Source organism: Stenella coeruleoalba, assembly GCF_951394435.1.
Source record: "Stenella coeruleoalba genome assembly, chromosome: 1".
In the NCBI taxonomy this organism is placed as follows: domain Eukaryota; kingdom Metazoa; phylum Chordata; class Mammalia; order Artiodactyla; family Delphinidae; genus Stenella; species Stenella coeruleoalba.
In genome coordinates, this window is record NC_137169.1 from 181576843 (window position 1) to 181591509 (window position 14667).

At 43.9% G+C, this 14667-nt stretch overlaps 1 protein-coding gene and 1 long non-coding RNA gene across 3 annotated transcripts in view; one reads left to right on the forward strand and one right to left on the reverse strand.

The window, feature by feature from the left end:
* The window catches only part of LOC307178038, a 367206-nt gene that overhangs the window by 200168 nt on the left and 152371 nt on the right, over window positions 1–14667 (reverse strand). The gene's annotated exons all lie outside the window — the stretch shown is intronic.
* Window positions 1–14667, forward strand: part of TNR (tenascin R) — a gene marked incomplete at both ends in the record, with an annotated part of 83042 nt that overhangs the window by 47473 nt on the left and 20902 nt on the right. Inside the window, 3 exons of the mRNA XM_079905642.1 lie at window positions 2328–2471; window positions 3142–3272; window positions 4008–4140. Of these exons, the coding sequence (XP_079761768.1) occupies window positions 2328–2471; window positions 3142–3272; window positions 4008–4140 (408 nt within the window). The remainder of the gene's footprint in view (window positions 1–2327; window positions 2472–3141; window positions 3273–4007; window positions 4141–14667) is intronic.

Sequence of the window (14667 nt, forward strand, 5' to 3'; positions counted from 1 at the left end):
AGAACTTGCCCCAAAATGCTGCAGGCGAGAAAGCTGACTTTTCTAGATATTTAAAGAGCGAACAAAACACTAAAGGACCAGCCGTGGTAACAGGTGACAAAGGATTCAGAACTACTAACCTCTTCTGTTGCTTTGATCTTCTCTACTCATATCCATCCCAAAAGGTTGAGCCAACATGAAATCCTGAGTTGCAACGTCTTCTTCACCTTACTTGTTCACATTAACACTATTTGAAGTTGCACAGAGAAGCACAAAGCAAAATAATGTTGAGTAATTCAAGTTCCGAAGCCAAGGAAAATTATTTCCCTGCCTAAATTATACATGTGCTCACAGAATATTGTGGGTTATAGGCAGGAATCCAGAGAACAAAGATACCAGAAAAGAGAAGGCAGGCAGATGTCTTAATTTTCAAAAATGACAGATTAAGTCAATTCTGTAAGCTGAAAAGTAAACTGATTTTCAAAGCTTGGGGAAGTAAAAACCAAAACAGACTATTAAATAAGCTGGAAGGGAATCAGTGATTACTACATACCAGCACAGGTTCACTAAGTATGAGTTTCACCAAAACCACTTTATGTCCTTTTTTTTAATTGGCAAGTCTGAGAGCACATTAGTATCTCAGCAAGGCATTAAAAAGACCCACTCACCACTTAGATGGAAAAACACATGGTGGACCACATTTGGAGTTACATAGCTGATTGAATGATTGACCCTCCTCAGAGAATGAATATCATTACTATGGATACATCCTAACCTCCCTGTGTGCATGCAAAAGCCGCTTCAATCCCTACCACTCCTCCTTGCACATTATGACCCTGCATTTCTTAATTCTCACCTGCCTTCTCAAACCACCGTGCACATGCTCTTGCCTCTACCAGGAAATGCTCTCCCTACTTATCTGCCTAGTAAACCCATCCTTTAAGCCTTAGTTTCAACACTATCTCCATTATTCCCCTAAGGCAGTCATATTCACCTGCTCACAGATACGAAGCACAGAGCTCCATCACAGCCATTAATTTCCATTCATTCAACAACTACTTTTGCTGCCCTCCCATGTGCCATGCACTCTCTAAGGCTATAATGATTCAGAGACCAAATATGAGTTCTTGTCTTTGCAGAACTCACTGCTGGTGATGATGGAGACAAGTAAAGAGTTACAACCCAACGTGGGCAGTGTCATGATTTGGGCAAGCACAGAACACCAGTGTGCCACCTCTGATGGGCCACTGTGATTTGGGGTGAAGGTGTTGAGGGGAAGAAAGAAGGCAGATCTTAGATAAAGTTAAAGACAAAGAGAATAGGAGAAGGGGCATTCCAAGAAAAACAGTACCCTGTATGGAGGGAGAGAGTGGGGAGTTTGAGGAAGTGTTGTAGTTGATGCGGCCGGGGAGCTGACGGTTGGCAGCATATGCAAAGGAAGATATTAAAGAAATAGAGCCATTATGTGAGCTCTTCCAAAAGGCAAAACTGTGATCAATAGAAGCCAAATTCACATATATTTTAATAAACTGAAACAGTGGCCCAAAACTCAGTCAACAAGGCAAAATGCAGTAGAAATGAATGCAAAGCTCTTCCCATGGGTGCAAAAAATCAACTAAAACCAACTACACAAGGTAAGGCTGGGGAGTGGGTTATAAACAAGATCTCTGATGAATAATCATCTCAGCATGTGATAACAATATCCCATGACTGTCTCAAAACCTATAACAATATCCCATGACTGTCTCAAAACCTATGGATTAATATACATAACTGGCACAAGTAGAAGCAGAGACTGACCCTGTTTCTTTCATTGTCAGTACAATGGAAACCGACAATGTACTGACGTTACAATGTATTGTAATGAAACAATCTCAATGATTGTTTTCAATTCTCTTCTGAGTTTTGTATTTCAGCAGGGACACTGATAGACTGCTACTCGTTTAGAGAAAGGTAGCCAGGATTGTGACAGTTTTAGAATCATCACATACATATAATGGGGACTGGGGGCTGAATTTTCTCAGTCTAGAAGAGAGACTTGACTAGGAAGGGTGGGGGGCAGGAAGAAGTCAGGTAGACAAAGGATTTGGTTTATCCTTGTAACTCCAGAGACCCGAGTAGAAGTTATACAAAAGACAACTTGGCCTCCAAATAATTTCTCAATTAAGATGCAAAACAAGAAGAGAGGGGAGCTTTGTATGGAATAAAATGCTAAGCTCAATAACCTCGAAAAGATTTTTTCCAAAATTCTCTAATATTGCATCTTTATGAAATGCCTTTGGATTTGATAGGTGTTTCCTAAGTTGAAGAACCTTATTCATTCTTTATCCATAACCGTCTGATTTCAGTTGCTGGAGAGACCATCCTGGTTGATGGAGACCGTGAGGAATTCCAGCTTGTTGACCTGCTTCCTAGGACCCACTATACCGTCACTATGTATGCCGCCAGTGGGCCTCTCACCAGTGGCACGATCAGCACCAACTTCTCTACCCGTGAGTACATGGTCAGCTACATATCTAGTATCCTGAGAGGCTTTTATTGATCCTGAAAATGATCAGTTTCCATGTGCTCAACTAGATTATAGTCTATAGGTTTTGGACAATGCAGCTGTGAGCTATCCTTATTTTAGTTAACTGCTGCCCAAATGCCAGTGAAAGTGAGTTGCAGCTCTCTTCCTGGGTCTGGCTGACAGCAGTACAACCAGGCCAACAGAGGCCAGTACTGAGAATGCATCTGGCCCGGAAAAATCTGATAGATATTAAAGAGCTTAATATTGGGGAGGGAGTTGCTGGGTACGGTCATGGCCAGGAGAACAGTAGACAAAGGTATAGATGTGGGAATGTTGTATGTTCAAGAGTGAACTCACAGACATGCAGGTTTAACAAGGTCATGATGTCAGACCTAGAGGGTCAGATCGGAAGATATCACATCTAGGCCCGGAGGGTCAGGTGAGGGAAGGGGGAATAGCTGCAGGAACGATCATGACACGACGATTACCTTCTGACCGAGGAGTGCCCTTTAGGCTCCTGTCCAAGCTAGAACTGGGGTTAGCATGTGAGCAGCCCAGAGACCACACAGGTAGACAGACTGATCTACGTGCCTGGAATCAAAGAGAAAGGAGACAGACGGGCAGGCACTACTGGCATTTTCTCCTCTCTTCAGTCCTGGACGCTCCTGCCAATCTGACAGCAAGTGAAGTCACCAGACAAAGTGCCCTGATCTCCTGGCAGCCTCCCAGAGCAGAGACTGAGAATTACATCTTGACCTACAAATCCACCGATGGAAGCCGCAAGGTGAGATTTTTTCTGGAAAGGGGAACACTCAACCTCTCTGAGCCTCCGTTCCTTCTCTAGGTAATGGGGGCATCTACCCTGCAACTTCACTTAGTTGTGGTGATGCGACCAGTATGATGACGTACCAGCTTCCAAGGCAATATAAGGACACAGTATTGGAACGGTTTTTCACTAACAGGGCCAAGCAACCATGAGCTGGATACCAAACTGGACAGTCTCCTATGCCTCTAGATAAGCATTATAAAGGCTACATCTATATGGCCCGCAGTAGAGATGACAAATTTCGGTTTTAGGTGACCAGTTGAAACAGTTCACCTAGAGCACTGGTTGTCAAATTTTTGTTAACAGTGGAATCCTTTTTAAAAGTGAAATCATATTCAGAAGCCAAATACAGAGAATAGAGCTAGACTGTTGGATGTGGAAGAGGGAAGCCTAGGTTCCTGCATCTCAGGGCTCCAGGAGGCCCTGTGCAATCCGAAAACCACTGGGTTCAATAATGCCGGGCCTAAGTTTCTCCCAATGTGCATCCGTGAGATAGGAGCTGGCCTCAGTCTCACATAGGAGCTGTTTTCCCTGCTTATTGGAACGGTTTCCTTCTTGCATAATGTGGGATGGAGAGGATAAAAATGGCCACTGCAATACCGACCTTGGGGTCTGAACTTCCCTTCTCCACTGCCCTCCATGGTGACCCCTCTGCTCACCCCTTTCCACCTCCCTCCTCCGCTTATCCCACAGGAGCTGATTGTGGATGCGGAGGACACGTGGATCCGACTGGAGGGCCTGTCTGAGAGCACAGACTACACGGTGCTCCTGCAGGCAGCCCAGGACACCGAGCGGAGCAGCATCACCTCCACCGCCTTCACCACAGGTGAGAGATTTCCTGCTGCCCTGATGCCTTCTCCTCCCCTGGGTGGCGTCTGGCTCCTCGGCTGCCTCTGCTGAGACTTGGCCAGGGAGGAGCCCATCAGAGAAACTCAACTGCCTCTTCCGGCAAAGGAAAATAATTATTCCCTCCACTCCTGCCTTCCAAGGCCCTGCCAGGAGCCTCTCACTACCAAGGCAACCACAGGAGCCAGCAGTGCAAAGTCCTGGTCCACCTGCACCAACTAAATGCACCAAGTAAGAGAGCAGGCTCCTGTTTAGATTTTCTGCAAGGGTCTTTCCAGCACAGTTTGTCCTTCCCTCCTTCCTTCCTCTGCTGCCTGTAATCAGATTCACCGAGTAAAAGTCACAGGAGTAAAGCCCCAATATTAAAACTGTGGTTCTTCTCCACACACAAAGCACTTTTGCATTTCTATGGTCTCAACTCATCCTTATAACAACTGGTGAGAAGGGCCTTATTATCCCCATTTCATCTCAGATGATGAAACTCAGGTGCATGGAGATCAAATAACTTACACGGTAGTAAGTGGCTGGGTCAGAACTTGAACCAAGGTCTTCTCCTTCTAAATCCAGCATTCTTCCTGCCTTCCCTCATTTAAGTATCAGCAGAAGATACTGGAAATGCCCTTAAGGGATAAGGTTGTCCTAATGTGTATAACAGGAAATTAACTAACACCTGACCTTTGAGAGCTACCTGACAGGCACTGCTGTTCTAACTGCATTACGTGTACTATTTAATTCTCATGATAGCCTGTGAGGTATGTTCTAGTATCCTTATTTACAGATGAGGAAATTGGGCCACAGAGAGGTGAGGTAACTCACCTAAGATCCCATAGCTCTCAAGTAGGAGACCTGGGATTGACCCCCAGTTGTTCTGCCTCTGGGGTCTGTGCTGTTAGCAACCCTTTCTAACACTTCCCACGGTACCTCTCTACAGTCTGTAATGTGGGACTGCCCAGTCCAGACCTTGAATTCTCTCCGCCTCCCATGTTCGGAGGGGGTTGGCTCTACACAGTGTGGGGCAAGTGTAGGCATGTTCCTTACCCCTAGACACACTTCTGCCTGCCGTCTTAGAGCACCAGGGTGATTGGATTCCTGTCCACACCCCAGAGCCCATCCTCCCATCACCAGAGAGAAGTGACAGAAATTCCCCCATCCCTACCCAGGTGCCTCCCCGCCTAGACTTGTTCTGAATAACAAAGCAGGACACTGGATCAAATACATTAAAACATCGCTAGTGATTCTTTAGGGTAGTGAGATTATGAGTGAGTCCCCTTTTTCTTTCTGTTTTATACTTTTCAATATCTTGCAAAGTGTCGACAATGAGCACATTAATCAGAAAAATAATTTTTAATTAAAAAATAAAAATAAACCTTGCTCACACAACTAAGAAATGAATCCAAGATGGGTCCTTGACAGGTGGAATTTGGAGGACACTTGATCTCTTTTATGGGCTGACGTCGGTTACGCTCACACTCCATGACCTTTCTAGGGGTATCTTATCTCAGAACCAAGGCATCACCCTCTTCTTGGTCAAGCTCTTCCCTGCACATTCACAGGTTAATTAAAGGGTCCTCTAGGCTTTCCTTTCCTAAGCCAACACTCTAAGACCCATGGATTGGAGCTTTTTCACTGAATTAAAATTTTCCTTCCCCTAAAACAAATACAGATGACAGAAACATAAACAGAGCCCCTGATCTGCATATTTATTAGGTCTAAACTAATCATTTCATTCCAAAAATGCATGGGTTTCAAGGCTTGCTCAGTGTAGTATGAGCTTTCAATTCCCATCCTGGTAACGCCACAGCTAGTGGTTGTGAGCAGGACGGCAATATGCCTGAGGTTTCTGCAGTATCTTGCAGCTGTGCCTTGCTCCAGGTCTGCCTGGGCTGTAAAATATGCCAGCTTCTGTGCCCACCGCTGGCCTCTCTTAGACGAAGCTGCCTCCAGCGGGTGTGCAATAGTTAGAATCCCAAATCCAGCTGGGGGCCCAGCAAGATCCAATAAACAGAGGGTTGACAGTTCGTGGAAATTTGGGGAAGAGCCCAGGGGAGTGGCTTTGTTCGGAGGACAGCACAGGGGGACCATCAGGATGTATTTAGGTATTTCTTCGTTTGTTTGTATGAGACTTCAACTGACACTGGGCGACTGCAGCATGACCAATACCCCTCGGAAAGGAGAACACTGAAGAGCCCACTTGCCTGTACCCTCAATGTAAGTTACTGCCTGAGTTGCTCCAAGCAGTTTGGGGAATCAGTTGCCCCAAGCAGTTTGGGGAAGGACTTGCTACTACAGCTACAGTGGTACATGGCAAAGATGGGTCCACGTTTAGAAGTTTTCACAGAGTTTTACTGCAAAGCTCAACTTTAAATCTCAATCACTGATGCATACCAAACCCTGCTGGCTTTGTCTTGGAAATTTATCAGAACCCCCTGAACTGACCAGTTACAGAATGAAAAGTTCACGGACAGAAGTAATGCATGTGACATCACCTTGCACAAAGCCTGGCACACAGCAGACATAATAAATGGTGGTTGAGTGGAATAGTTAAATCCCAGCTGCAGAGCACAGAAGAGGGGTTTCTGGCTAAAGAAAGCTCTAGGAGGAGAGGATTCTCAGTATCCTTCAAAGGGAAGACACAGGCAAAAAGCTACTGCCTGCAGAGTATGATGCCCAGCGTCCCTCTGATTGCAGGCTTTTTCTGCCACCCCACATGCAAATTTCCCTGAATAAATTACACAAAGCCTACAGAGTCATTTGCGTGTCAATATTAATGAGTCCTCATTGCCTGTGCCACGCCCTCCCCCTTTTCTACCCCCATCCTCCAATTGCCCCACCAAAAAAGCAAATTTTATTAAAGAAGAAGAGAGTACAAGGGTACCAGCTTCCTAAGTATGGGGGTGGAGATGTCCTCAAGAAGAGGATTGGGGTTTACTTGATAGGTGGCATGAGCTAGACTCCTTTACAAGGAGTCTGGGTAAAGAGAGGCCTCTGGCACCTGAGCGCCCAGGTGCTTCTCATCCCAGAACTCCCCTGTCTGCCCGTATATCTCCTGAGATGCCCCGAGAGTGGGCTTCCTCTGGGAAGAGAGGTTGGGGCAGCAGTGCCTCAGGTCTGATTCTGCTCTTCTCTGAACACCCCCAACACTCAGCACATCCCAAACCATCCTCTTCCTGCCCCTCCATCAGGACCAGCACTTATTCCCTTCACACCTCTGAAGCCACATAGTGTACCCTGCAAGCTCCATCTGCAGGATCCTGTCACTTGCTTAAAAGAGAGAGAGAGAGAGAGAGAGAGAGAGAGAGAGAGAGAGAGAGAGAGAGAGGAAAAGAGAAAGAAACAAAAACAAAGAGCAGAGTATCTGCCCTTACTCGAAAGATTGGAGGCCTGCTGGCCTGAACCCCATGAATCACTCCTGCTGGGCAAGAGGGCTGAGGAACACCAGAGCATCCTATGTTATGGCAAACCAGGGCTGATGGATTTAGAGGCTAATTTCATTCTAATAACTGGCATCCTTTCTGACTTCACTGACAGTACCTGAGCTTTCCACTCATCAGCATCCTATTCTTAGGACAGGCTGATCTCAGCTGATCTTTCTAAGCATTTTTATGTTGTGTCTTAGGGAACAAAAGAGCTTAAAGCTGGACCCCAAAGTGGCCTCCATCCATTGACAAGCCCTCATCTTGTCCTGGGTGGGCCAAGTAAAGAGACTCATTTCAAGTAGATGCCTACTTAAGGGTCTAGAAAAAAGTTGAGATGTTACAAAAAATAAAATAAAAATAAAAGAGAGAGAGACAAAAGGGAAGAACTGGCTCCCACAAAACCTCAAAAAACTCCTTTGATCAAGATGTCTCCCCTTGTTGCATTCCTGCCATATAACATAAGCCCATTTCATTTTTTCCATCATGTTAATAGCTTCCTGTCCTCTTGTCTCTGCTGTTTGCACAAGACTCTGGGGGGAATTAAATACAAGTAGTATGGAAGAGAAAAAAAAATATGGACGCATTATTTATAATTTACTGTCGCCTGAAATTTCATTCAAGGTCTACTTGTCTTTTAGAAACATGAATATAAATGAGGAAACAAATATTCCCCACAGAGCAACAGGGACTTTGTGAAATGATCTTCTGAGAAGCCAATTTCGTTGTCTATTTTAATACTATAAGAAGCAAACAAGGCGCTCACTAAAGCTTGTCCTCCGAGACAGTGAACACAATAAAACTGGTTGTCTTGACCTTGAGGTCAAGCGAAGACAATCATTTTCGGAAGCCCCCAGAGATGGGTAATGAGAAGTTTTCTTTATTGCCTGTGCTTCCGTCCCTGCTCTTCCAAAGTCAGGCTGAGCTGCTCTCTGGGGCTTTTAAGGAAAACTCCGGGAGTGTACTCTAACACAAGCTTCAGTTTTTGAGGTTGTGAAAATTAAGGAAAATGGGCAAACCCTAGGTTCTGGAACAATAGGTGGTGGACCATGCAAGTCCACATAGTTATCAGTGGGCAAGGAAAGCCTGATGACCACTGTTCATTGCAATCTACTCCTCTATATGCCACACTTCCCCGCACCAGAGTAGGGAACTGAAGGGGCTTCTCTCCGCTCCACTACTTAGAAACAGCTCTGAATAGAGCTGAGTAAACAGCTCTGAGTAAACTTCACTGAGACAAGCAAACCCCTAAAAGGAGAGGCCCACCTTCTCCTTTGTCCATCAGGGTTCCTGTGCTAGATAAGTATTAGCTATTATTATTTGAACTTTTGAAGTCTTTCTTAAAAAAATCTTTCCCTTGCCTGTAGGACACAAACATATTTTTCTATATATCCTTCTACTAACTTACTGGATTTATTTGTATATCTAGTCTATTTTGTACACAGTACTAAGTAGGGATACAGTGAGCCAATTTCCCCAGCATCTTCTACTGAATAGTCCATCTATTCTCCACTGATTTGTGGTGCTGTATTGTATATTAAATTCCCATATATACATGGCTCTGTCTCTGGACTCTGAACTCCTATTCTATTCCATGCTCTATTTATCTGTTCTTTTGCCAACACTACATTGTGCTTTTTTTAGCCTCCCCCAACGTTTAATGTTTTTGACATTATATTCTACATCTTTTTGTTTTGTGTATCCCTTAACTACTTATTGTGAATATAGGTGACTTTACTACTTTTGTCTTTTAAACTTCCTACTAGCTTTATAAGTGGTTGATCTACTACCTTTACTGTATGTTTGCCTTTACCAGGGAGATTTTTCCTTTCGTAATTTTCATGTTTCTAATAATGGTCTTTTCCTTTCCACTTAAAGAAGTCTCTTAACATGTCCTGTAATGCCAGTTTAGTTGTGCTGAACTCTTTTAGCTTTTGTTTGTCCATAAAATTCTTGATCTCTCCTTCAAATCAGTAAGATAGGCCTGCTGGGTAGACTATGGTTGTAGGTTCTTTCCTTTTATCACTTTGAATATATCATGCTACACCCTCTGGCCTGAAAAGCTTCTACTGAAAAGTCAGCTGAAAGTCTCATGGGAGTCCCCTTGTATGAAACTAGTTGCTTTTCACTTGCTGCTTTTAAAATTCTTTCTCTTTAATTTTTGCCATTTGAATTATAAAGTGTCCTGATGTGGACCTTTGGGCTCATCTTGTTTGGGACCCTGTCCTTCCTGAACTTGGATGTCTCTTTCCTTTCCCAGGTTAGGAAAGTTTTCAGCTATTATTTCTTCAACTAAATTCTTTGCCCTCTTTTCTCTCTCTTCTCCTTCTGGGACCCCAATAACGTGAATGTTAGTACACTTAATGTCATTCCAGAGGTCTCTTTAACTATCCTCATTTTCTTAAGTTATTTTTCTTTTTTCTGTTCAGCTTGGGCAATTTCCACTACTCTGTCTTCCAGTTCTCTGATCTGTTCCTCTGTATCGTCTAATCCACTGTTGATTTCTTTTAGTTTTTGTGTTTTGTTTAATTCAGTTATTGTATTCTCTGGTTCTCTTTGGGTCTTCTTTATATTTTCTAACTCTTTGTCAAACTCCTCACTATATTCATTCATTCTTCTCCTGAGTTCAACCATCGTTATGATTGTTACCTTGAAGTCTACTGGGTAGATTGCTTATCTCCACTTTGTTTAGTTCTTTTGAGGTTTTGTCTTGTTCTTTCATTGGAACATATTCCTATGTCTTCTCATTTTGCCTCATTCTCTATTTTTATTTCTACATATTAAGTAGGTCAGTTATGTTTCCCCATCTCGGATTGGTAGCCTTATGTAGGAGACGTCCTATGGGGCCCAGCAGCACACTGCTCTCTGGTCACCAGAGCTATATACTCTAGAAGTTCCCCCTACGTGGGCTGTGTGGGCCCTTCTGTTGTGGCAGGGCTGACTATTGTGGGTGTGCTCGTAGGTGGGACTGGCCTCTGGCCTGGCTGGCTGCCTGGCCCTGACCCATGTGGCGGTTGCTGGCCCATGGTGGACAGGGCCAGGTTCTGGCGAGGCTAGCTGTGTAGTCCAGGGGATCCAAGGCTAGTGCCAGACCACTAGTGGGAAGGTAAGCCCCTGGTGCTAATAGGCTAGAAGGAGGATCCCAAAGTGGCACTTGCCAGCACCAGTGTCCTTGCTGTAGGACAAGCTCCCCAAAATGCCTGCCACCAACATCTATGTCCCCAGGGGGCATCCCAGTTGCCTCCTGCCTCTTTGGGAGGCTCTCCAAGAAAAGCAAGTGGGTCTGATCCAGGCTTCGTTCAAATTCCTGCCTCTGCACTGGGACTCACTTGCCACTATCTCCCCCCCATCGCAGACCCTGGCCTCAACTAGGATGGTCAGGAAAGGCCTCTCTTTGAGCTGAGACATTTCAGCCAGGAGTTGCAAGATGAGAGTGAATCACACAAGAAAAGCATTCCAAGCCTAGAGAAGAGTAATTACTACAACTCGAGGGAGGAATAACTTTGCCATGTTCAACAGATTAAAAGAAAGCCAGGAAACTGGTTCAAGATGGCGGAGTAGAAGGACGTGCTCTCAGTCCCTCTTGCGAGAGCAGTGAAATCACAACTAACTGCTGAACAATCATCTACAGGAAGACACTGGAACTCACCACAAAAGATACTCCACATCCAAAGACAAAGGAGAAGCCACAATGAGATGGTAGGAGGGGTGCAATCACAATAAAATCAAATCCCATAACTGCTGGGTGGGTGACTCACAAACTGGAGAACAATTTTACCACAGAAGTCCACCCACTGGATTGAAGGTTCTGAGCCCCACGTCAGGCTTCCCAATCTTGGGTTCTGGCAATGGGAGGAGGAATTCCCAGAGAACCAGACTTTGAAGGCTAGCGGGATTTGCTTGCATGACTTAGACTGGACCAGGGGAAACAAAGACTCCACTCCTGGAGGGCACACTCAAAGTACTGTGCACATCAGGACCAAGGGGGAAGGAGCAGTGACCCCATAGGAGACTGAACCATATCTACCAGCTAGTGTTGGAGGGTCTCCTGCAGAAGCAGGGGGTGGCTGTGGCTCACCACAGGGACAAGGACACTGGCAGCAGAAGCTCTGGGAAGAACTCCTTGGCATGAGCCCTCCTGGAGTCCGCCATTAGTCCCACCAAAGAGCCTGTAGCTTCCAGTGGTGGGTTGCCTCAGGCCAAACAACCAACAGGGAGGGAACTCAGCCCCACCCATCAGCAGACAAGCAGATTAAAGTTTTACTGAGTTCTGCCCACCACAGCAACAGCCAGCTCTACCCACCACCAGTCCCTCCCATCAGGAAGCTTGCATAAGCCTCTTAAATAGCCTCATCCACCAGAGGGCAGACAGCAGAAGCAAGAAGAACTACAATTCTGCAGTCTGTGGAATGAAAGCCACATTCACAGAAATATAGACAAGACGAAAAGGCAGAGGACAATGTACTAGATGAAGGAGCAAGATAAAACCCCAGAAAAAAAGAACTAAATGAAGTGGAGGTAGGCAGCCTTCCAGAAAATGAATTCAGAATAATGATAGTGAAGATGATCCAGGACATCGGAAAAAGAATGGAGGCAAAGATCGAGAAGATGCAAGAAATGTTTAACAAAGACCTAGAAGAATTAAAGAAGAAACACCTAGAAGAATTAAACAACAAACAAACAGAGATGAACAATACAATAAATTAAATGAAAAATACACTAGAAGGAATCAATAGCAGAATAACTGAGGCAGAAGAACAGATAAATGACCTAGAAGACAGACTGATGGAATTCACTGCAGCAGAACAAAATAAAGAAAACAGAATGAAAAGAATTAAGGACAGTGTCAGAGACCTCTGGGACAACATTAAACGCACCAACATTCGCATTACAGGTGTCCCAGAAGGAGAAGAGAGAGGGAAAGGACCCAAGAAAATATTTGAAGAGATTATAGTTGAAAACTTCCCTAACATGGGAAAGGAAATAGCCACCCAAGTCCAGGAAGCACAGAGAGTCCCAGGCGGGATAAACCCAAGGAGAAACATGCCGAGACACATAGTAATCAAATTGAACAAAATTAAAGACAAAGAAAAATTATTAAAAACAACAAGGGAAAAACAACAAATAACATTCAAAAGAACTCCCATAATGTTGACAGCTGATTTCTCAGCAGAAACTCTCCAAGACAGAAGGGAGTGGCACAATATATTTAAAGTGATGAAAGGGAAGAAGCTACAATCAAAATTACTCTACCTGGCAAGGATCTCATTCAGATTTGATGGAGAAATCAAAAGCTTTACAGACAAGCAAAAGCTAAGACAATTCAGCACCACCAAACCAGCTCTATGACAAATGCTAAAGGAACTTCTCTAAGTGGGAAACACAAGAGAAGAAAAGGACCTACAAAAACAAACCCAAAACAATTAAGAAAATGGTAATAGGAACATACATATTGATAATTACCTTAAATGTGAATGCATTAAATGTTCCAACCAAATGACACAATAGACCAGATAGATTTAATTGATATTTATAGGACATTCCATCCAAAAACAGCAGATTACACTTTCGTCTCAAGTGCACATGGAACATTCTCCAGGATAGATCACATATTGGATCACAAATCAAGCCTTGGTAAAATTAAGAAATTTGAAATCATATCAAGGATCTTTTCCAACCACAACGCTATGAGATTAGAAGTAAATTACAGGGAAAAATACTTAAAAAACACAAACATATGGAGGCTAAACAATACGTTACTAAATAACCAAGAGACCACTGAAGAAATCAAAGAGGAAATCAAAACATACCTAGAGACTAAGCCCGTGCACCACAACTACTGAGCCTGCGCTCTACAGCCTGTAAGCCACAACTACTGAGCCCGTGCGCCTAGAGCCCATGCTCCGCCACAAGAGAAGCCACGGCAATGAGAAGCTTGCGCACAGCAACAAAGACCCAACGCAGCCAAATGACAATGAAAACACAATGATCCAAAACCTATGGGATGCAGCAAAAGCAGTTCAAAGGGGAAGGTTATAGCAATACAATCCTACCTCAAGAAACACCTCAAATAAACCATCTAACCTTACACCTAAGAAACTAGGGAAAGAAGAACAAACAAAACCCAAAGTTAGTAGAAGGAAAGAAATCATAAAGATCAGAGCAGAAATAAATGAAATAGAAACAAAGAAAACAATAGTAAAGATCAATAAAACTAAAAGCTGGTTCTTTGAGAAGATAAACAAAATTGATAAACCATTAGGCAGACTCATCAAGAAAAAGAGGGAGAGGACTCAAATCAATAAAATTAGAAATGAAAAGGGAGAAGGTACAACGGACACCACAGAAATACAAAACATCATAAGAGACTACTACAAGCAACTCTATGTCAATAAAATGGACACCTGGAAGAAATGGACAAATTCTTAGAAAGGTATAACCTTCCAAGACTGAACCAGGAAAAAATAGAAAATATGAACAGAACAATCACAAGTAATGAAATTGAAACTGTGATTAAAAATCTTCTAACATGGGCTTCCCTGGTGACCCAGTGGTTAAGAATCTGCCTGCCAATGCAGGGGACACGGGTTCAAACCCTGGTCTGGGAAGATCCCACATGCCGCGGAGCAACTTAGCCCATGCACCACAACCACTGAGCCTGCGCTCTAGAGCCTGTGAGCCACAACTACTGAGCCTGTGCACCTAGAGCCCATGCTCCGCCACAAGAGAAGCCACGGCAATGAGAAGCCTGCACACAGCAACAAAGACCTAACGCAGCCAAAAACAAATAAAAATGAATAAATTTAAAAAAATCTTCCAACAAAGAAAAGTCCAGGACCAGATGGCTTCACAGGTGAATTCTATCAAACATTTGGAGAAGAGCTAACACCCATCCTTCTCAAACTCTTCCAAAAAAATGCAGAGGAAGGAACACTCCTAAACTCATTCTACGAGGCCACCATCACCCTGATACCAAAACCAGACAGAGATACTACAAAAAAAGAAAATTACAAACCAATATGACTGATGAATGTAGATTCAAAAATCCTCAACAAAATACTAGCAAACTAAATCCAACAACACATTAAAAGGAT